At 38.8% G+C, this 24,139-nt stretch overlaps 1 protein-coding gene across 1 annotated transcript; it reads right to left on the bottom strand.

Annotated features, from left to right (window-relative positions):
• Nucleotides 1–658: 658 nt before the first annotated feature.
• Nucleotides 659–24,139, bottom strand: LOC120521170 (diphthine--ammonia ligase-like; the record flags this gene model as incomplete). The annotated part of the gene is made up of 3 exons (XM_039742979.1): nt 24,012–24,139; nt 9,724–9,853; nt 659–833 (listed from the first exon to the last, which is right to left on the bottom strand). Coding segments are annotated over exons 1-3 (369 nt in total), but the record flags the coding sequence as incomplete, so codon positions are not given.

Here is a 24,139-nt window from a genome sequence, read left to right as displayed (position 1 = left end):
TATTTTCATGTTCCCATGGTGTTTTAAAGTGATTATATGGTCCTACCACCTCTGTAGGCTATTAAAATTCATCTAGTCTTAATTTGTCAATTAATCTTGACACCCTACTCTGTAACCTCCTTGGCAGTTGTATCCTAGACATTATTTCTGTAGTTCTGTTTGCTCAAAATCTGTAAGTTCACACAAGCTTTTCCTGGTGATTATCTGTGCTGTATTTTTTATATTTTCGGTATTGTATTGTGTACACCATTTTCTTGATCCTGAGAATATAAACAGTGAAAATATAACAATGTACTTCACTTTTGTGTACAATGTAAAAACTAATTTTCTAGGCACTATTACTTTGACTCAGCTGAAGAAAAGATTAATTATACATACAGTACAATATGTAGTGAATGGTTAGGAGAAATTCACACAAGTATTTAGAAAGTTTTTTAAAACTCCTCACAACTGTAGAAGTGAAAGAAAGATCATTTCAGGTCATGTCAATAACACAACTAAATATGGGTCTATTTATCTAAGACAATTTAGGCAGTTTTTTCTATTATTCTAAGATCATTGTGATGAATATGAACAGGAATATTTATTTTGATACTATTTAATTCTTCCAGATATTTGTATAGTAATTTACTGACCTTATAATACAAACAAAACTTACCTTTATAGCTTGACTGTAAGGTCCAATATTAGCTGGAGCCCAGTGTGATACACTCTGAACATGCATAATTTGCTTCTGGGGAACCAAAGAGTATACATGGGATGTTTCATAACTATGTAAAAGGCAGTCAACCTTGAGATGTTCTCCACCAAACATAGGGGCTTCAACACAAACCCTTCAAAGAAGAAAAAGATTGCTATTAAAAGTTTAAACAATTGAAGGGACCCTGCAGTATAAAACTGTCAAAATGTTAACACTTGTAAGGCTCTAACAAGTAGGAAAGTTTTTTTTCTGGACTATAGGCTTAAAAATGGAAAATTAATTAAGCAAAAGTTAATGTCTAACATTTTAATCATGTATAAGCAGATTGCAATTTTAACTGCCTTAAGAATTAATATAAAATGCACAACATATGTAACTATCCTATCCTGAAATATTTCTTGCATTGCAACACAAATACATAGGTTACTAACATTCTTCTTTTGTGATTATCAAAATTACACTGTTTTACTGTTGTTATGGTGTATGGCTGTATTAATATGTGCTGCTTTGTTTACAATAGAGATATTACAGAAATTATAGCAATTTCCTAAAGACCAATCAAAACATAACCTGTAAACCTGAACGAAAACATAAAGGATGTAAAAAGAGAGAAATTCCTGAATTCATCATTAAATCTCAGGATACTTACACATTTTTCCTAATGACTGTGATAAAGGAAGCACTAAATACCACTTAATATAAGACAAATCTGACAAAATGACATAACTGTTTTGTTAATTGTAGCATGAATGATAAACACATATATGTTAATTTAAAAATTGCATAAAGCTAACACTTATTATTAAATAAGTTATTAAACTCCTTGCCATGGCATTGTTTCAATTTTTACTTTTACTTTCAAACTCAAATGTGCATTTAACAGATAGGTAGATGTACTTTATTATAGGTCTGAAATGCAATCTGATTAATTGGATGGTTACCTCCCAGGGTAGTGTGTTTGGACGGCCAGTCAGCAAACACCTGCCCGCCCTCTCAGTTGTGAGAAACAGATCATAGAAATGTTATACAGATAATAATATACCAAATAATATAAAGAGTAGACAACACGTGTTTACCCTTATTGGTTTTCACCCTATTAATACTCTTTTGTATACTGTATGTACATACTGTATATATTGTGATGGACGGCTGGGATTCTTGTCCGGCCGGGATGCCCTTTTGAAGAGAAGACCGGGGGAGGGGTCCTTCCCCGAGACACGAGAGGGCAGCCCCCCTGGTTTACATCAGGGTAATGGAACTGGAGCTTGGAAGCTCAACCTGGCAGGGATCCATGTCCACTGCCAGGGGGCGCATGGACAGCTCCAGAGTCTGGACATGAAGCACTTCCGCCATGCCCGGCGGTGCTGCAAGATGTCAATCAGGAGACACCTGGAGCACTTCCAGCTGCAGTATAAAAGTGGCTGCCTCACTTCTTTCAGGAGCTTGAGTTGGGAGGAGGCGGACAACGCTTACAGGAGTGGAGTGGAGGAGGCAGAACAAAGACGATGAGGCGATAAAAAGAACTGTGTATGGTGGTGATTGATGCACTGTGTTTGGTGTAGGAACTGAAAGACAGAATAAATGTGTTTGTCTTGGGACATTTGGTGTCCCTGTCTATCTGTGTTCAGGGTCCAAGTTCACAGTGGTATCCCTAATGGGACTCTCTGCCTGTTAAAAGGCGGGACCCATCTAAAAATAATTTTGTGAACGGCCCGGCACAGCAGACAAAGACGCCCACATGCTGCAGCACAGACACTCCCCTCTGCTACCAACAGTTCGTTCAATAAGAGGTCCACAGAAGCGCCATTCCTACCAATAGGGAGAAAGAAAAATAGGCAAGTCCCGAGAGCAGCGACCTCTCAAGCCTGCATCGCCATTGCGGAAGCCTGGGTCAGCATATGAGCTGAAGAGGCACCACAGCGGAAGATCGCCCCAGAAGACAGGATCCAGGAGATAAGTCTCACGTCGGAAAACGGTGGGTACTTTACTGTCCCCTGATCATGTTTTTTGGATGGGGATTGCCTGGATCCACGTCTGTCAAAGCACGCTTATCCATGGGGACACAGCGAGGTGACATCAGAAGAAGAGGGGTCGCCATCAGTTGAAGATCGATCGGGAGAGCTACGCCTGAAAGAACGTCTCCCCATCGGACTCCATCGAAGACTGGAGGGAGCAGTGGAGGACCAGAAAGCCCGCCCCAAAGAAGGCAAAGGATTGGACAGTGTGTGTCGAGTGCCCGCCAATGATTGGTTGAAGGTGGGGCCGATGAATGCCACTCCTAAGCCTATGGAAGACCGGACTGAGTCTGAGCAAGTGGTGCAGCGACTCAGAGGCTCGCAACTGGTAGGTGAGTATACAAGAAACATGAATCCACTGCAGGCTAACTTAAGTGACTTGTTACTGACTGTACGGGGGCTGGGGGTGGCCCTTCACCCTGTACAGTCTATTTTGCAGGTTGTGCAGGAATTAAAGGAGGTGATCGAGAGGCTGGAGGAAAAGGCGGACATGCCCCTGAATTCTCCAGCCAGACCAATGCCGCGGTGCAGGTGAGTGATGCCGGAACCAAAAAAAATAACAGATCACCTAGCGAATCGAGCTGGGATATGACTGAACGGACTCAAGTAGCAGGGAATCTGATAGTGGATGCGGCAGTGATGACGGATTGCGCGGTGGGGGCAAAATTGGCAGAGGCAGGTTTAGGATGCCGGCTGATCAGTGTCGGCTCTGAAAGTGTTCTGCCCCAAAAGCCAACGACTGTCACAGGCAGGTCCATAGGGGCGCAGATGGAGAGGGGTCTTTTTTCCTCTAATAAGGAGACTCAGACCGTCATCGTGTCCCAGAGTAAAGGGAGGACCTGGAAAGAATCCAACAAAAAAGGGCGTTCTCTTCACTGTCAGGTAGAGGCCACAAACTTGGCTGAGGACATGATGGGGCGGATACTCCTGTCTTGTTTCCATACAAGGAGTGCATGTAGACAACGAGAGCGCTGGTGTTTCGAATGCCACAGTCTACGGAATGGGTGGCAATGTTTCCTGTACATCAATGGGGGGGTGGGGGGCCTGGGAATGGCGTAAAGACCATGTCTCCTAGCACTCTGTTTTCTCATATTTTTCAGGAAGGAACTGTAGACTAGGATTTACTGGCACTCCTGTTTAGAGAGAGTCAGCCCTCGCAGGACAGGTCGCTTTGCCCTACGAGCTTCAGCTGAGGAAAGGGCAGTGTGATGGATGGCTGGGGATCTTGCCTGACCGGGACACCCTTTTGAAGACTGGGGGAAGGGACATATGACCAGCAGTACCTCCCCAGGGACACGAGAGGGTTTACATTGGGGCCATGGAACTGGAGTTGGGCAAGCTCAACCCGGCAGGGTGCCACACCCAGAAGTGCTGCCAGATGTCAATCGGGACACACCTGGAGTACTTCCAGGTGCAGTAGTAAAGGAGGCCGCCTTACTCCTTTTGGGAGCTTGAGTCGGGAGGAGGTGGACAACGCTTAGAGGAGTGGAGTAGAGGCAGCAGAAGGAAAGAATGAATAAAGGGTTTTAAATAAGTTGATGAAGGTTTCCCCAAAGCCCATTTTACTCAGGACCACCAAAGGAAGCACCAATTAATTCTATGAAAAGTAGAAAAGATGATGCAGCTAAGATGACATGTACAAGGAGACGATATTGTCATTTGCCTGCCAGGGCTTAACAAGCCTGTTTGATCAAGATTAATTAATTTACACATCACTATCTATAGCCAATGAATAAGTACTTTAGTCAATAGCTTGATGTCTCAGTTCATTAATAAAACTGGCCAATAGTTTGCACATTCTGTAGAATCTTTACCTTGTTTGGGCAGAAGAGAGACCATAGCCTTATTAATAGATGGATTAAGGTGAGAAGTGGAAATGGTAAAATTCAGCATATGAAAAGCAGACCAGACAGCAGTTTTTAAAAAGCAGAAAGAAATTCTGGGAGTAACCCACCATGACCCAGAGATTTCTGTGTGCTCATTGAGTTCAAGGTCTGTATCATTTATTCATACATGCTTGTGTGACTGGAGGGTATTTAATGATATGAACAGGAAACAAGAATTCCTAGGATTGAAAACCAGGAAATCAAGTTACTAAATTTGTCAAAACCAAAAACAATTTGAGAATCACACTTGAGGCTGAACAGGTCGTGCCAGAAAAAGTAAATAACAAAGAGTACAAGAAAGTCTTCGGAAATTCATCCACTGAATTTGAAAACAAAATGGCTGTCTAAATTGACCTTATAACCCTTAACCATAATTGATGCGGAGGTTGTGATATCTACAGTATGTCAAAATAGTTGCTTCCATAAACAGTACATAACGTGTTACAAATGGCGCAAAATATTTTTTTAACACTATAATTACAATTTGGATCTAAAAATAAATGTTAGAAATTGATTGCTCATTCTTCAAAATGTCAAAATCAACATTGAAGGATCAAAATATCAATAAGTCGAAGTTATAAATAAATTTAAATACATAACAGAATCTGAATAAAATTGAATAGTTTATACAATTGAATACAATTAATAGTTAATTTGTGATGAGTTCATCACCGATTTAGAAAAAGAGGAAACGATGTGAATAAATGAAAATTAGTTCTTGCTATAAAATGTATGTATGGACCTGGGAAACAACATCATTTGCTTAAACACTGCATGGACAGCGGCAAATGGAAAAGCAAAGTATCTTAAAGGTTAAGATGTACAAGTAGTATATACTCAAATAATAAGAATTGCTTTCCTAGTTTCCAAATCTTAAGGCAAAATTAACGTGGTGGACCAGGCAGTGTTTGAAAAAGCAAAAAAATGATTTAATTTTTAGAACTTAAGAATGCCAGTGATTATTAACTTATTGATAGAAATGCCTACTTGTTACACAGCACAGTTAAAGGGTACTATAACGCCTCCTGCTAAACACCAGATATCACCAGAAACTCTTGTCAATTTGTGACAATGTTATTCCGAATTCTAAATATTATACACAAATAGGATTTCCAAAGTAGGTTTCTAAAGACCTTGACTGAATTGCACAATCACTTGACTATCCTCTCTCTCTAGTGGGGAAGGAAATTCTTTGTATTTTAACTCTTTGAGGGCTGAATATTTTTTCCAAAAAACATAGTTTCTGAAAAGCAATGGTTTCACACAGAAATTAACATAAAACGTCTGTTGCTGCATGCTGCGGCTGCCAGTTTGCCAAGAATGTGCGGCAGACTTGCTGCCAGGCTGTCTTCACGTCACGGTCGCAGTGCATTGCAATCTGGTTCCTACCTCTTACCATTGTAAAGTGGCAGTCCTCCTGGCGAACATTGCCGTAGGCGTGTCAACTACTCGATTAGCTGTGGACCAGTCAGCTGAAGCTGGAACCTCACAATTGTTTTTTGATCACTTGTATCAAAATCGGAGTCCGACAAGTCATAGTCCAGTTCAGAGATAATAGGCAAAACTTCGTCCACGGAGTATTTTGCTTTACGCATTCGCTTTGATCTCTCGCCATTATGTTGGTGCCATTTTTGCTCTTGTTTGCACCTTACTACTCACACGAGCGCAGAAAATCTCGGTCAAACCAATGAAGCTAACTTTCCTTCTAGCAACAAGAGTCCAACTAAAACATAACGGTTTGTTTTGGCACAGTTTACAGTTGATTACCATCGTCAACTCCACCTTTTGACAAAAGTCGACATCAGCACTAAAAGAGTTAACTAGATCAATAGTGTTGCAAGTTTTAATGTGATTTTGGTCAAATTTAGCAACACTTAACAATGCATTAAATCTGACCTGGAAAACTGGATCAGTGGTAGGAACTGAACCAACTTTACACTACAGTACAGTACAGGAAGTGATTCTTAAGTTCAGTCCTGAGGACACAAGGAAGCAGTGGGCTTAAATCCCTAGCAACTTTTCCATTTGATTGGACATATCTTTTAGTTAATCAAGCCATTTCCAGCTTCTATGTTTTACTGTCAAACTAGAAATTACAGAAATGGATTTGATAGATTTTACTGGAATGCAGTAAGCATTTATGCATGCTTCATAGGGATAATTATGTATTTTTTTCTTAACTTGCTTTATTACAATTATCATTACCATCCCCACTTTCCATGTGTTCTTTCCATTTTAACAATTGATTACTAACAAGCATACTTGTGCTATGACACTGAAGTAGTAGTGTTGTTTGCTTGTCTGTACCACTCATACATGCCATTATTAAAATGTAATTAAGGGAAACAATCCAAATAAAAAAGTGAATCAATAGGAAAAACTTTGGCAAAAACACAAATATTCCTAAATTTCTTATAAATGTAAATCTCACACTACAAAGTTTTATAAATACCATAATAGCTCCTCAGAATTGAATCTGAGATCCACTGTATGTCTGGTCTTTTTTTTGTTGTAAAAGTCTAACAAGTCACAGTCAAATAAGTAAAAGCAAGGAGCAAAAGAAAAATAATTTTTAAGCAATTTCTATTAAGAAGAGATCTATGGAACGGAGGTTTTTTGGATTTCATCTTTATATTATGATTTAAAAGTTCCTAATAATTAACCCTTACTAAAATGATTTTCACAGAGGTTACAAGCAGGGGCTAGGTTTCTATCTGGAAGCTGAAAGTCACCAATTTTAATGGTAGGGGGAATTATACCTGAAAATGTAATTTCTTATTGGGTAACATAGGTATGTTGTTAAATAACATTAGTAATTTAATGCACACCTTCAATTTAAATAATTTGAACAATGCAGACAAAAACATGGTCAAGTAAAACAAACTAGAAATAGATTGTTCCCTTTTATTATAACACAAAAACAAAAAAACTTTCAATTACAATGGTTACATATGTTGGTATTTATGTTGGGCAGGCTTCCAGGAATGAAGGTTTCAGAAAAGTCAAAAGTCTAACTACCATTCAGCAATCAGCAGGCTGCAGCCTAAAAGTTAAATATTTTAACACTAAACAGACTCTACATCTCTCATTAGAAACTCTTGAATGGCACCACAGAGATGCCATAAATCACATTAGGAAATGTAGCACTATGAACTTTTGAACTAGGGCCTCACTAACTGACACCCTTCCTGTCCAATCAGGGAATTAAAATGTACAAAAACTGTAGCAAAACACATACTAGTATTCTCTAAAATAATTTCTAGAGTAAAAAGAAAAAGTGACCTGAAAACTGGTAGGCCAGAAAAAGAGCAAAGAAAAGCAGAATACAGGCAACTGAAGAAAGATTACATTTTATTTTTATTAAGAATATCTGCAAAAATGCACAATGCATTTTTGAGATAACTGCTAAGCATGAGAGTTGACACAGCAGACAAAACAGATGGTCTATATTACCGATCAGCCTTTATTCCCTATTAAAACATAGTATTCCCAAAAAATTACAATGAAAAAAGTAAGCAACAGATAAGCTTCATTACAGTATTAAGGCTTACAGATATAGCTGGACCTATGAAGAACTTCTAAAACTAAATCATATGGTGATATGTAAGACAGAACTGATTTTTAAAAATTTAGGATTGGGAAAAGTAGCTCCTCGACAAATGAAATCTAATGTCACCACAATTAATCTCTTCTATATCACTCAAAAATATCCTTCGATTAGCATCTCGTGACATTTAATGCCTAAATATCAAGGCATTTAATGCCTAAATCATTTTACAATGCACATGCTTTTGGTATTAGCTATGCAGTAAATTTCAGAATTACTTTTGCAGAAACACTCAATCCCTTAGATTTGGGATATATTATCTGCTATGTACCTGTTTATTTATAAATGGCACCTTATTGACAATTCACATACTGCCCCATCTTTACACAACACATAAGACTTTACATTGCTACATGATGTCAAAAATATTGTATGTTACTGTCATAACTTGCTGGCATCTCACAGCTTCACATATTATAGAGGTTTTTGACAATTGCAGTAATCTTAACAACAGAAATTTCACTACAGGCTATCTTCATGAAGGAGTTAGTGTTCACTGGGTTCAGGGCACCTACAAAGTGTAGCGTCTCACTTCTTAATTATCTCACTGCAAGACTCTAAATCTATAACATCCTACTAGTTTTTCCAGAGTAATTAAACAGATTTCAGGCATTTTAGTGACCTTTAGTAGGCTTTTGCTTCAGTGCCTGAAAGCTACAACCTTCTTGACCTCCAGATTATCCAGACATCAATCCATTATAGGATCATGAATCCCAAATCCTATTTTGCAGCTTGAGGTCAAAGCAACAAATACTCATAATCAGGCAACAGATTAGATACTTTGCAACAACTTTTTAAAAATAAACAAACATTATGAAAAGTAAACAGTTCTTATTGGACTAGTATTGTCAAGATTGCTATGTTAATCAAAATTAATTTGCTCTGTTTTACTGTGTGTTTAAACTACTTTGCATTTTGTGCATGCAGTTTGCATTATTGCATTTTTGAGCCTGTTTTCTGTGAAGACCTCTAAACAAAAATAAAGTGAAACTGAAACACGGCTTCATTTTTAAACTATACAGTTACCCATACAGGTACACCTGCAACTCACTGACCACCTTCTGGACAAAATTATACTCAGAGTTTGACTTCTTAAGAGCAGTAGGTTGTTTTCCTACAGCCACATTTATGCTCAATAGTATAAGGCACTCGAGTGTCTGGCTGATACAAAACACATAGGAGATATTTTTTGTAATTTTATGATTCCAGAAAAATGCAAAGGAACACACACTTTTTAACGCTTTGTGGCATTATTTCACCATGGAAATAGTAATAATAGTAATTGAACAACTAATATTTCCTTATGCACTACAAGGTGCTTATAAAGTTACCAAAAATCCAAATCTACTGCCAAACTGGAAGAAATTAAAATTTACTTATAAAATATATTAATGCAAGGCAAAAGTCAACTCAATATCTGTGAATTTATTTTTCCCCTCATGAAATGAAATTAATTTTCTTCCAGCATTAGAAACTCTTTTTAAAAGTTAAATTCATTTGCTATGTCATGCTTACCTTGCAGGAGGATTTAAGCCAAAGAATGTCTTGTAGATTGTATTAACTGCAATAAAGTCACTCATACTTTTCAGGTAAAGATGGATCAATACAGCATCTGATAGTCTGAATCCCTTAGCTTCTACCTCATCTGTACGAAAATAAATACAAAATATTTCACAGCTTGAGGGGATAATATAATATATATCAAGATCAAAATGAATTAATTAGCTTGTAGATTCATTGAGCCTCTATTAAAAATATGTTACTGGGCCAGCATGCCACAGTATTTAAAATAACACTGGTCCTTGTAGAGCTGAAGAACATGGAAATGATATCACTACTTCATTAGCCACTTATACAAAGGTGTCCAGTTGGAGGGACACAGCCATATTTTAAAGTTGTTTGTCTATATATAAACACAAATTAATCAAAAGCAATACCACAGATGTTTCTTCAACAAGTCATATTTTTCCAAGTTGTCTGCTCTCTATTCATCAAATTGATTGACAGGATACCCTGTCAGATGAGTTAGTCAATTTTATCAATATCCATATGTTGATTCGCATACAGTGAAAGGCTCAATACCACTGGATAGTTGAGGTTCAAAGCATTCTAATAATGTATAGTTGTCCATGATTGGTCACTTGCACTGTAGTGTATATTACAGCTGTGTATAAACGGCAAAAAATACAATGCCTAAGTAACAGCTCATCTTTATGTTCCGTTACACATCATTACGCAAACCCAGCCACAGGGGATGCACAAACCAATGTGTTTCTCGTGCAGTCCAAGCCCAGATAAATGGGAAGGGTTACGCAGAAGGGCATCCAGTGTAAAACTTTGCCAAATCAATATGCGGACAACAATACAAATTTCCATACTGGATCGGTCAAGCCCGGTTAACAACGCACTGCCACTAGTACAATTAGCCAACAGGGTGCTGGCGGAATTGGGCTACTGTTGGTCAAGAAGAAGATCGAGAATAAGAGGAGGGAGATGGTCCGGAGGCAGGAGGAGAGGAGGAAGGTAAAGAGTGGAACTGAGGGTAGGAACTTTGAATTTTGGCAGTATGACTGTAAGGGAGAGAGTTAGCAGATATGATGGAGAGAAGGAAGGTTGATGTATTGTGCATGCGAGAGACTAAATGGAAGGGAATCAGAGGTGGACTGAAATTGTTCTATCATGGTGTGGATAGGAGGAGAAATTGAGTAGGGGTTATTCTGAAGGAGCATTAGTCAAGAGTGTTTTGAGGTGAAAAGAGTGTCAGACAGAGTAATGATTATGAAGCTGGAAATTGGAGGTGTGATGATGAATGTTGTTAGTGCATATGCACACTAAGTTGGTATGCAAATGGATGAGAAAGAAAATTTTAGAGTCCCAAGGGACAGAAAGTGGTGATTAGGCAGATTTGAATGGGCATGTTGGTGAAGGGAACAGTGGAGATGAGGAGGTGATGGGTAGGTATGGCATCAAGGAGAGGAATAAGAAGGTCAGAGGATAGTGGATTTTGTCAAAAGGATAGACATGGCGGTGGTGAACACTTATTTTAAGAAGAGGGAGGAACATAGGGTGACGTATAAGAGTGGAGGGAGATGCACACAGTAGATTAAATACTTTGCAGAAGAGTCAATCTGAAGGAGATTGAAGACTGCAAAGTAGTGGAAGGGAAAAGTGTAGTTAAGCAGCATAGGATGATGGTCTGCAGGATGATGTTGGAGATCAAGAAGAGGAAGAGAGTAAGGGCAGAGCCAAGGATCAAATGGTGGAAGCTGAAAAAAGAAGGCTGAAAGGTTGAGTTTAGGGAGAAGGGGTGAGACAGGCTGGGTGGCAGTGAAGAGTTACCAGACAGCTGGGAAACTACAGCAGATGTAGTAAGGGTGACAGCAAGAAGGGTGCTTGGCGTGACATCTGGAAAGACGAAGGAGGAAAAGGAAACCTGGTGGTGGAATGAGGAAATACAGGAGAGTATACAGAGGGAAAGAGGATGGCAAGAAGAAGTGGATAATCAGAGAGATGCAGAAAGTAGAAAACAGTACAAGGAGATAAGGCAAGGTAAAGAGAGAGTGGCTAAGGCTAAAGAAAAGGTGTATGATGAGTTGTTTGAAAGGTTGGACACTAAGGAGAGAAAAGGACCTGTACCGATTGGCTAGACAGAGGGCCGAGCTGGGAAAAGATGTCAGTAGGTTAGGTAATAAAGGAATAAAGATGGAACGTACTCACAAGTGAGGAGAGTGTGTTGAGCAGATGGAAGGAGTACTTTGAGAGGCTGATGAATGAAGAGAACGAGAGAGAGAAGAGGTTGGATGATGTGGAGATAGTGAATCAGGAAGTGCAACAGATTAGCAAGGAGGAAGTAAGGACAGCTATGAAGTGGATGAAGAATGGAAAAGCCGTTGGTCCAGATGATGACATACCTGTGGGAAGCATGGAGTTGTCTAGAGAGATGACAGTGGGGTTTTTAACAGATTGTTTAATGGAAACTTGGAAAGTGAGAGGATGCCTGAGGAGTGGAGAAGAAGTGTACTGGTGCTGATATTTAAGAATAAGGGGAATGTGCACGACTTTCTATAGGGGGATAAAATTGATGAGCCACAGCATGAAGTTATCTTAAAAGAGTAGTGGAAGCTAGGTTAAGAAGTAAGGTGATGGTTAGTGAGCAGCAGTATGGTTTCATGCCAAGAAAGAGCACCACAGATGCCATGTTTGCTCTGAGGGTGTTGATGGAGAAGTATAGAGAGAGGCCAGAAGGTGTTGCATTGCGCTTTGTGGACCTGAGAAAACATATGACAGGGTGCCTCAAGAGGAGCTGTGGTATTGTATGTGAGCGGGACTGGCAGAGAAGTATATAAGAGTTGTACAGGATATGTATGAGGGACATGTGACAGTGGTGAGGTCTGCGTAGGAGTGATGGATGCATTTAAGGTGGAGGTGGGATTAAATCAGGGATTGGCTCTGTGCCCTTTCTTATTTGCAATGGTGATGGACAGGTTGGACAGATCTAGATTTGACAGGAGTCCCGTGGACTGTGATGTTTGCTGATGACATTGTGATAGTAGTGAGCAGGTTGAGGGAGACCCTGGAGAGGTGGAGATATGCTCTAGAGAGGAGAGGAATGAAGGTCATTAGGAACAAGACAGTATACATGTGTGTAATGAGAGGGAGGTCAGTGAAATGGCGAGGATGCAAGGAGCAGAGTTGGCAAAGGTGGATGAGTTTAAATACTTGGGATCAACAGTACAGAGTAATGGGGATTGTGGAAGAGGGTGAAAAGAGACTGCAGGAAGGGTGGAATGGGTGGAGAAGAGTGTCAGGAGTGATTTGTTACAGACGGATATCAGCTAGAGTGAAAGGGAAGTTCTACAGGACGGTAGTGAGACCGGCTATGTTATATGGGTTGGAGACGGTGGCACTGACCAGAAAGCAGGAGACAGATCCGGAGGTGGCAGAGTTAAAGATGCTAAGATCTGCATTGGGGATGATGAGGATGGACAGGACTAGAAATGAGTACAATAATCCCTCGCTATATCGCGCTTCGACTTTAGCAGCTTCACTCTATATGGATTTTATATGTAAGCATATATAAATAAATATATAACGCAGATTTTTCACTGCTTCATGGTTCTCATGGAGTGCGTGATTCCTCAGTGTTAACCACGAAGTCTGGTTCGCCATTCAGCATCAACATGTTTCGCTGTGTAAAGAGTTAATTTTTGTGCTCTTTGTGTTCATCTGTGTGTAGTCAAGCCCTTCATTATGGCTCCAAAACAATCTGCTCCTGCTACTTTTCAGGGCCGTGCCCTAGTGCCAACAGAAGATGTTAACAATTGCCGAAAAGGTATAAGTTTTGGATATGTTGCAGGAAGGAAAAAGCAACACTGCTGTATGACGCCATTACAGCATCAATGAGTCCACGATTCTTTTTATTTAAAAAGGAGGAAAAGAACATAAGATCTAAGGCCGCAGTGTCCTTTTAACCAGGGGCAAAACGAAGTTGTAAGTGGACATAATAAGGCAGTAGTAGTGAGAATCTGCTTTATGTTTTGGATTGAAGACCGTCGAAGAACGACAATGGCAGTGCTACACAGTGCCCAAGAGGCTCCTTTAGAAGGGCTGTAACACTTTCCTTTGTTGTGCAATAAAAATAAACTCATCGTATCAGACAAGTCATCGTGTCATTGTTGGTGAGTAACCATAATTAATTTTCTACTTACAGTACTTAGTACATGTACTTATGTTTAGTGTCACTGCACATACATTTACTGTATACAATTTTTCTTGCACTGTAATGTGGATTTATTGCTGGTGGCCTGTCTATCGTAATGTCTGTAACATATGTGATATCGAGAGCCTTCGATATCTTTAAAATATTTAGGTTTTACTGTATATAAACAGTGTGTTTACATACATAATTTCAATGAATCTTTCCTAATAGCTAAGAGAATACAAAGGGTTTATGCTGTATAACTGTGCGGAGAACATTTATAAACAGTGTGGGAGAGTTTATAAGGGCTTAAAATATATAAAAATAAATACAAACTTATGGTTTCTACTTAGTGATTTTCACCTATCGGGGTTCTGGACGAACCCAGCGATCGAGGAGGGATTACTGTACATTAGAGGGTCAGCCGTGGGCGTGGGGAAGACAAAGTCAGAGAGCAGATGCGTTGGTTTGGACATGTGCAGAGGAGAGATGCTGAGTATATTGGGAGAATGATGCTAAGTATAGAGCTGCCAGGAAAGAGGAAAACAGGAAGGTCCAAGAGAAGGTTTATAAATGTGGTGAGAGAGGACATACAGGTGATGGGTGTAACAGAACAAGATGTAGAGGACAAAAAGATATGGAAGATGATCTGCTGTGGCAACCCCTAACAGGAGGAGCCAAAAGAAGAAGGCTTATGACACATCTTTATGCACAAATCTTAAGTCAGATTTTGAGCAAAGTTTTGATTTTAATGAGAATGACAAGTTTGATGAAGGACACAAGGCAATGCTTGATTTATAAGCACAGCTTAATATGACTTGGAATCGTCACGGCATACAGTTTTTCAGTTCACGTGTCATGGGTTCAATTAACATACCCAGAGGCTGTCTGCTAGGACGCTTTCCCAATGTTAATTTTCTGAACAGTGCTTTTCAATTTTAACTTGATTACAGGCAGTGTTTCTTAGCTACCGATAAGTATGTTATGCTGTATTTGTACCACATGAACTTTTATGCCAGGAACCCCCTTCCCCTGTCACAGCACCAATCACAGAACTTACTAAAGGATGCCAGTGGTAAGGTAAGCAGTGAAGCTGAACACAAAGGACATATAGCTAAAACTGGCAGGAGGGTCTCTAAATTTGTTTTGAGATGTACATGGAAGCCTAAATGGTGACAATTGCAACAGTGGCTGAAATGAACATGCATATGTGGACTGGAGTCTGGAAAGGTTATCGAGAAAGACTTTTAGAGCACACTACTCAATCATTCAGCAAGGGTAAGAACAGATACTGTATAGCCTAAGCTATCCCTCAGCATGTGCTTGTGAAATATTGACCTCAAATGGAGATATCATTGAAAAGCAGAAGAAAGCAAAATTAGGAACTCCTAAACTTGTGGTTACACCTTCTCTGAGGAGGTAGTGACAGAAGAAGTTAGTTCCATCTCTGTGGCTGATGTCTGCTTATTAATTAAAGTGTGTGGTTATGGATGAGATCAAACTTAAAGTGCTGAATATTGTGGGGTATTTTGGCTAATATGCATCTTTGGTGTTATACAGACATAAATGTTTTGGGACAGGTAAAAAAAGGAGTGGCAATTCCTGTTTTTAAAAAGGTGAACTAGAGAATGTGTTTTAATTACCATAGAATCATACTCCCCAGCCTTGGTAGGAAGTGCCTACACTGAGGCATAGGAACCGAGACTTCATCAAATACTGGATATCATATTTAGAAGGAACAATGTGGGATCCTGTGATTGTAGGCAAAAGTCTACTGGCAATTTCCCATGGCTAATTGGCTACTAGACTTCAGCTGGATTTTGTACATTGAGGAAGAATTTGAGGTAGGACCACACAGTTTCAAATGTGAAAATCTACCAGCATACTCACATAGAAAACAACTTGTACCATACTCATGCCATGACGATGTGTTGAGTGCAAGGAAATATGCCATTGAGTGGATGGATGGACGTTATATGTTCCCAGAGGGAAATTTGGCTTTTTATAGAAGCCCTTTAAACAGTGATCTGCCATGATAAAAGGGGTCCAGACACAAAAAAGGCTATGCAAAAAAAGAGTAACTTTCAGTTTAAATAAAGATAGCATATTACATAGCAATGGGAGAATCAAATTTCACAACCATGAAACAAACTGCTTTGCTGCAAAAGAAAAGGAATTTGTACTGAACTATTTTCAAAATGGCTGCACACTTACAAGTTTTTTTATACAAGACAAAGAAGTTAATAATGTGAAAGAGTGCAAATACATAAAGTATTAGTCATGATTGATGGTGTAACAGACTCTTATATGACGGAAAATGAAGTAATAACATGTCAGATATTCACATGTTGTGATGCCAGTAAATCACATTGTCTCTGTCACAGAATTACAATATTGTCCTGCTGTTGGTATGAATGACATTCATTCCTTGATGGCATTATAATTATGTAATTACAGCTGAGCAATAATTCAAATTTTTTTTTTCATATTGTGATGATATGATGATGGCAAGAAGACAAAGTAACACAGAAACACACCATTTGCTTGTTGAAATTTAGGAATATAAAGAATTTTCATAAAAAATAACTTACAGTAAATAAGTTACACATGTAATTTTGAAGTGTTGGTTCAATGTGATCATAAATACATAACCCACACTGCAACTTTAGTTTAATTTAATGAAAACTTTGTGATTTTTGTTAAGAAATTTTTGCATAAAGTTTGCATGTGTGTTATTTCTTGATAACATCTGAAGTTTTTTTGTAAATGAATCATGTTTAAACACAAAACTTTTTCAGACAGAATGTTTGTTTTGTGGTGATCAAATCTATGAATGAGCCATAAGCATTTAAAAAAAAGTACACAAGGCTTCATGTATGTCCTTTCTGCATCCTAATCACACACAGAAATGATCCCAGACAGATGAAGATCGATCAGTTGTTAATGCACATACATAATCTCCAAAGGTTTTTTTTACTACAATCTATCTATGCTGCTCAAAACCCATCAGTATTATAGTACCGTTAATCTAATTATGTTTTGTGATTATATTTTCCAATATATCTTCTGAAATCTGCTGCTAATCCAAGTAAGTGTCAAAAATTAATAGATAAAATCTGCCTTTTCAAGAATTGAAGAAAGCACAATTTATTTTTCCTGCTGAGATGGTCCAACTCATAAATGGTTTGTTTGAACTGTCATAAAAAATTAAGCATGATAAAAAGTGAAAAACCAAGACCCTATGAAACAAAATATATAAGGGTTTCAATTAGAAATTTCTCTATAATTCAGATACTGCATTATTTGGCAATGATGAATAAACTAATTGGGACTTTCTAAAAGAGCTTGGCTATTGTGGTGGTGGGAGGGGTATTTCAGGAAAGCATCATTGAGGCTTAATTTCTGGATAACAAAGACTTTGACACACGAAAAACTTCAAAGGATAAAAATATTGTGAAGGAGAAATGTGTAATAAAGGCAACTATGTCTTTCTTTAATGGAAAAACAACTTGTAGAAAATATGAATCAGGAGCCTCTTGAAGATGTTAAAGAGAAAGTGTTGTATGTAATCTGATGATAATTATGTTTTGCAGCTATGTTTTCATCAGATTTTACAATGAATGACATTCTCCTATAAAGAAATAAACTGAATGTGAGAATACATGGCAACAATTTTAAAAAGTCTTTGAAGTAACTAGGGTGCAGATGTCTAAACTGCCGTTAAATACTCACAACATAGTATGTAATGTGTTTTCTGTTCAAAGTTAATTGCTAAGTCTGCAAAAGTTATACATGTGCTGATGGAAGTTGAAGACGTTTATACAAAGTAATTCTGCACAATATCTAATTTTGACAGTTCATGTAAAGAGACTGTGGCTGAATGTTTGCTCTTTTTACTTCAAAATTAAATTGGTATCTAAGCAAAGCAAAGTTACACACAGATTTAATATTTTGATAATAAAAATATTGAATTCTTAATAACTTTTGACTAAAAAGAGCAGTTACTTTTCTTATACATTTTTTTTGTTCTTTATTTGCCTTATACAATTTCTTGTATTAGGAATTTGTTAGTTTTCTCATACCCTCTTGGGGTCAGAGTGCAGGGTCAGCCATTGTACAGCCTTGGAGCAATTGAAGGTTAAAGGCCTTGCTCAAGGGCCCACCACAGTAGAATCTCTTTTAGCATTGACGGGGATTCGAACCGGCAATCTTCTGGATACCAGCGCAGATCCTTAGGCCTCAGAGCCACCCTGCCTGCATTTGACTGGATACTTAATACCTAAATTTATTTGTTCAAGGAAAAGTACAAGATAGTCATGGAAGCGGAAAACAAATGGCCAAGGGTAATTTTAACACCTTCCCATAAAAAGAGACATTGCACCATCTGCCGGGAAACGAAAACACTGTTGCAAAAAATGCAAAAATTCAAGGACAACTCAGTGAGCGTTCAATAATTTCAGTGTTTAGGACTAATCAACCCCTTCTCAATTTGGCACAACTGGCAGATTAACATGAAAGTGGCACAGATATTAATAATCTTAAAAATTTTTGCCAACTGCAAAAATATTAGGCTTCAAGATTACTTACATTTCTGTCACTTAAAATTCTAACAGAAGAGAAGAGAGTGAAAAAATAAAACCCTGTATCCAAAAGGTGGGAAGTTATGTAATATGTATATATAAAATAGAATGTGATGACTTAAAAATCATTTAACCAAATATTTAACTGAAAATAGAACAAAGACAACATGGGCGCACGGTGGCAAAGTGCAGCGCTGTTCCTCAAGTAGGAGACCCGTGTTCGCCCGGGTCCTCCCTGTGTGGAGTTTGCATGTTCTCCCCGTGTCTGTGTGGGTTTCCTCCGGGTGCTCTGGTTTCCTACTACAGTCCAAAGACATGCAGGTTAGTTGGTGATCCTAAATCTCCTAGTGTGTGCTTGGTGTGTGGGTTGTGTGTGCATTGTGTTGGTGCCCTTCCTGGGGATTTGTTCCTGCCTTGCGCCCTGTGCTGGCTGGGATTGGCTCCAGCAGACCCCCGTGACCCTATGTTAGGATGTAGCAGGTTGGGTAATGACTGACTGACAAAGACAACATATTAAATATTAAAGCTATGTTTTATGAAAAATACATGCTTATTTTGAATTTGATGCCAACAACACGCTTCAAAAGAAGTTGGAACAGGGCAACAAAAGACTGGAAAAGTTGTATAATGCTAAAAAACACTTGTGGAACATCACACAACTAATTAGGTTACCTTGCAACAGGTCAGTAGCATAAAAAGTGTATCCCAGAAGTAAAGAGGGGGAGGGGTTCATCGCTCCGTGAAAGACTACATGGGCAAATAGTACAACAATTTAAGAATAATGCTCCTTAATGTAAAATTGCTAAGAATTTGGGATTACATCATCTATGTACATAATATCATTAAAAGACTCAGAGAATTTGGAGAAATCTCTGTAAGATTGTGACAAGGCCGTAAAAAATATTGGATGGCTGTGATCTTCGGCCCCTGGGCAACACTGCTTTTAAAAATAGACAAGATTCTGTAGTGAAAATCACTGCATGAGCTCAGGAACACTTTGAAAAGTCACTGTCTCGAACACAGTTCATCACTGCATCCACAAATACAAGTTAAAACTCATCAAAATCATGTAAAGAAGAAACCATATATGAACATGATCTGGAAACATCTAGGTGCAAGCTCATTTAAGATATACTGAGGAGAAGTGGAAGCATATCTTCTTCTTCTTTCCAGCTGCTCCCGTTAGGGGTTGCCACAGGATCATCTTCTTCCATATCTTTCTGTCCTCTGCATCTTGTTCTGTATACCCATCACCTGCATGTCCTCTCTCACCACATCCATAAACTTTCACTAAGGCCTTCCTCTTTTCCTCTTCCCTGGCAGCTCTATCCTTAGCATCCTTCTCCCAATATACTCAGCACCTGTCCTCTGCACATGTCCAAATCAACGAATCTCACCTCTCTGACTTTGTCTCCCAACTGTTCAACCGAGCTGACCCTCTAATGTATTCATTTCTAATCCTGTTCATCCTCGCACAGCCAGTGCAAATCTTAGCATCTTTAACTCTGCCACCTCCAGTTCTGTCTCCTTCTTTCTGGTCAGTGCCACTGTCTCAACCCATGTAAATAGCTGGTCTCACTACCGTCCTGTACACCTTCCCTTTCACTCTTGCTGATACCAGTCTGTCACAAATTACTCCTGACACTCTTCTCCACCCATTCCACCCTGCCTGCACTCTCTTTTTCAACTCTCTTCCACAATCCCTATTACTCTACTGTTGATCCCAAGTATTTCAACTCATCCATCCCTCCAACTCTACTCCTTGCATCCTCCCATTTCACTGACCTCCCTCTCATTTACACACATGTATTCTGTCTTGTTCCTACTGACCTTCATTATTTTCCTCTCTAGAGCATATTTTCACCTCTCCAGGGTCTCCCTCAACCTGTTCCCTACTATCATTACAGATCACAATGTTATTAGCAAACATCATAGTCCACAGAGATTCTTATCTAATCTCGTCTGTCAATCTGTCCATCACCGCTGCAAATAAGAAAGGACACAGAGCCGATCCCTGATGTAATCCCACCTCCCTACTTGAATGCATCCATCACTCCTACAGCAGACCTCCAACATCGTTACATTTCCCTCGACATATCCTGTACAACTTTTACGTACTTCTCTGCCACTCTCAACTCCTCATACAATACCACAGCTCCTCTCGAGGCAACCTGTCATATGCATTCTCCTGGTCCACAAAGACACAATGCAACTCCTTCTGGGCTTTTCTATACTTCTCCATCAACATCCTCAGAGCAAACATTGCATCTGTAGTGCTCTTTATTGGCATGAAACCAAACAGCTGCTCACTAATCATCGCCTCACTTCTTAACCTTGCTTCCACTACTCTTTCCCATAACTTCATGCTGTGGCTCATCAATTTTATTCCCCTGTAGACATTCCTGCACATCCCCCTTATTCTTAAATATCGGCACCAGTACACTTCTCCACTCCTCATGCATCCTCTCACTTTCCAAGATTCCATTAAACAATCTGTTAAAAACTCCACTGTTATCTCTCCTAGACACCTCCATGCTTCCCCACAGGTATGTCATCTGGACCAACGGCTTTCCATTCTTCATCCTCTTCATAGCTGTCCTTACATCCTCCCTTGCTAATCCGTTGCACTTCCTGATTCACTATCTCCACATCATCCAACCTCTCTCTCTCCTGTTCTCTTCATTCATCAGCCTCTCAAAGTACTCTTTCCATCTGCTCAACACACTCTCCTCACTTGTGAGTATGTTTCCCATCTTTATTCTTTATTACCCTAACCTGCTGCACATCTTTCCAGCTCGGTCCCTCTGTCTAGCCAATCGTCAGGTCCTTTTCTCCTCCTTAGTGTCCAACCTTTTCAAACAACTCCGTATTACCTTTTCTTTTAGCCTTCACTCACCTCTTCTTCACCTTGTGCCTTATCTCCTGTACTCTTTTCTACTTTCTGTCCTCTCTGATTATCCCATTCTTTTTGCCACCCTCTTCCTCTGTATACCCTTCTGTACTTCCCATTCCACCAACAGGTTTCCTTTTCCTCTGTCTTTCCAGATGTCACACCAAGCACCCTTCTTGCTGTCACCCTTACTACATCTGCTGTAGTTTCCCAGCTGTCTGGTAACTCTTCACTGTCACCCAGTGCCTGTCTCACCTCCTCCCTAAACTCATACTTGCAGTCTTTCTTTTTCAACTTCCACCTTTGATCCTTGGCTCTGCCCCTCACTCTCTTCCTCTTCTTGATCTTTAACGTCATCCTACAGACCACCTTCCTATGCTGCTTAACTACACTTTCCCCTGCCACTACTTTGCAGTCTTCAATCTATTTCAGATTAACTCTTCTGCATAGGATGTAATCTATCTGTGTGTCCATCCTTTTGGCAAAATCCACTATCCTCTGATCTTCATTTCTCTCCTTGACACCATACCTACCCATCACCTCCTTGTCTCCACTGTTCCCTTCACCAACATGCCCATTGAAATCCGCTCCAATCACCACTTTCTGTCCCTTGGGTACACTGTTCATCACTTCATCCAACTCACTCCAAAAATCTTCTTTTCTCACCCATTGCATACCCAACTTTGGTGCATATGCACTAACAACAATCATCATCATGTTCCAATTTCCAGCTTCATAATCTTTTACTCTGCCTGACACTCTTTTCACCTCCAACATCTTGACCTATTGTTCCTTCAGAATAACCCCTACTCAATTTCTCCTCCTATCCACACCATGATAGAATAATTTGAATCCACCTCCAATCCACCTGGCCTTACTCCCCTTCTATTCAGTCTCTTGCATGCACAATACATCAACTTTCCTTCTCTCCATCATGTCCTGTAGTATGACATATAAAAAATTAAATTCTTTTTTTCTTATTCAGTTGTACAACTGAATCTATGAATATATGTTACTCTTTATTATTTTACAATGTACATACAATGACTGTCATGACTTCTGCCCTAAATGACAGTGTTTTTTTTTTCTACTCCTCATTTGTGTTGGTGGTTTAAAAGCTCTATGCAGTATGTGACAAGAAGAGCAGGCAGGTCTTGAAGTGAAGCACTTTTCCTTGTACATTACACATATCTGAACTACTTTAATGTTACATTTTTACTGACATGGAACTGGTACTTTTAAAAACTGACGAATTTGAATGTTGTACGTTGAATGAAATACAGCCTTTTTAACTTTATTTTTTAAATGATTACTATATCTATTCCTTTTGTCTTTCATTGATATAAAAAGGCAATGGGTACAAATAGTGTAATAATTTAAATATGACAAATGATTAATTCCTATCATTTTCAGTAAACAGTACTGCTTATAATGATTTACTACTTTGCAGCATATGAATTTAAAACAATAGTGTATCGAAGAATTCAGGAACATTACATATGCAACAAAATCCTGTCAATGACAAAAAAGATGGTACGAATGACATCATTTAAACATTGTTCATTTTCAATAGATAGTTTAGGTTATAATATTTTATACCCTTTTGAAGATTAATGAGAATTCTGTAACATTAGATATGCTACACACAAAAAACTGGAATCTTTGTCTGAGGTTTTGTTTCACCTCAAACGCAAATTTCATGATCCCTCAATTAACAACATTATGCTAAATTTCACTTTTAGCCTGATATGGATCAGGCTAAGATGTGACACTTAGTTGCCTTGCTTAACAAAAGCAACTTACCCTAATTCTATTTGGTATAACTGAAACTGACTCAAATAACTCCTGGTGTCTCAATTTAAGCAAGGCTTAGATACTAAAGGTGGTTTGTGGAATACGTCTCCTGGCGGTGCTCCATTTCAGAAAAAAGTACAACAGATTAGTATAAAAAATATGCCCCATTTTCACAACTGGAAAATACATGTCCAATTTTGCAATTAATGGAACAAATAATCAACCAATCACTCTTTTCCTGAAGCATCTCTTTAGATGATAAGAACATACTACATTTCCTTATTACTATGTATAGTGTATTTTCACTCCTATAATCTACTGCTCCTACCAGTTCAATTGATGTGTTTAACTCTTTCAAGACCAACCGAGAAGGAACAAGGAGTAATGCAGCTTTTACTAGCATTTGAAATTTCTGAATGAAAACCAGGCATCATCTAATGTGGACTTTGTCATATTTACATATTGATGTGCAATGATATGTTTGTGGAAATGAGCTGAAAATGTTAGCAGTTAAACACATTCATCTCAAAAAACAAATTTGGCCTTGTACTGGGTGTAAACTAAGGATGTTGTACCATATTAGACATTAAAAACAGCAAACTAAAGAACAAGCTGTGTTGCTGCCATTTTAGAAAAATTCTGATTAACTGAAAAGATATTTTCATTTTCATTTAGTAAAAAAAGCTCTGAATTTGTACAAAATGTGCAAATATAAAACAACTGCATCATACACTTTGACATTCATTTAATTAAAAAAATAAAATGCACATTATACTTGAAAGGTAAAGACATATGTTTATCAGGTTATTTAACAACCATGATGCCAATATAAAACCATTACCTTTTAGAAAAGAAAACACAAGTCTGGCTTGGTCCTGGGCACCTTTGTCTGATGAGAAATTCATACCAACACATATCCATTGGTAGCCAAGGTTTGCTCTTAGAGAACAAGGCAAAAATCTGTCCTCT

This window comes from Polypterus senegalus, unplaced genomic scaffold (genome assembly GCF_016835505.1).
Source record: "Polypterus senegalus isolate Bchr_013 unplaced genomic scaffold, ASM1683550v1 scaffold_5808, whole genome shotgun sequence".
In the NCBI taxonomy this organism is placed as follows: domain Eukaryota; kingdom Metazoa; phylum Chordata; class Cladistia; order Polypteriformes; family Polypteridae; genus Polypterus; species Polypterus senegalus.
The sequence above is the reverse complement of the archived record's forward strand: the minus strand, read 5'-3'. Positions and strand labels throughout refer to the sequence as shown.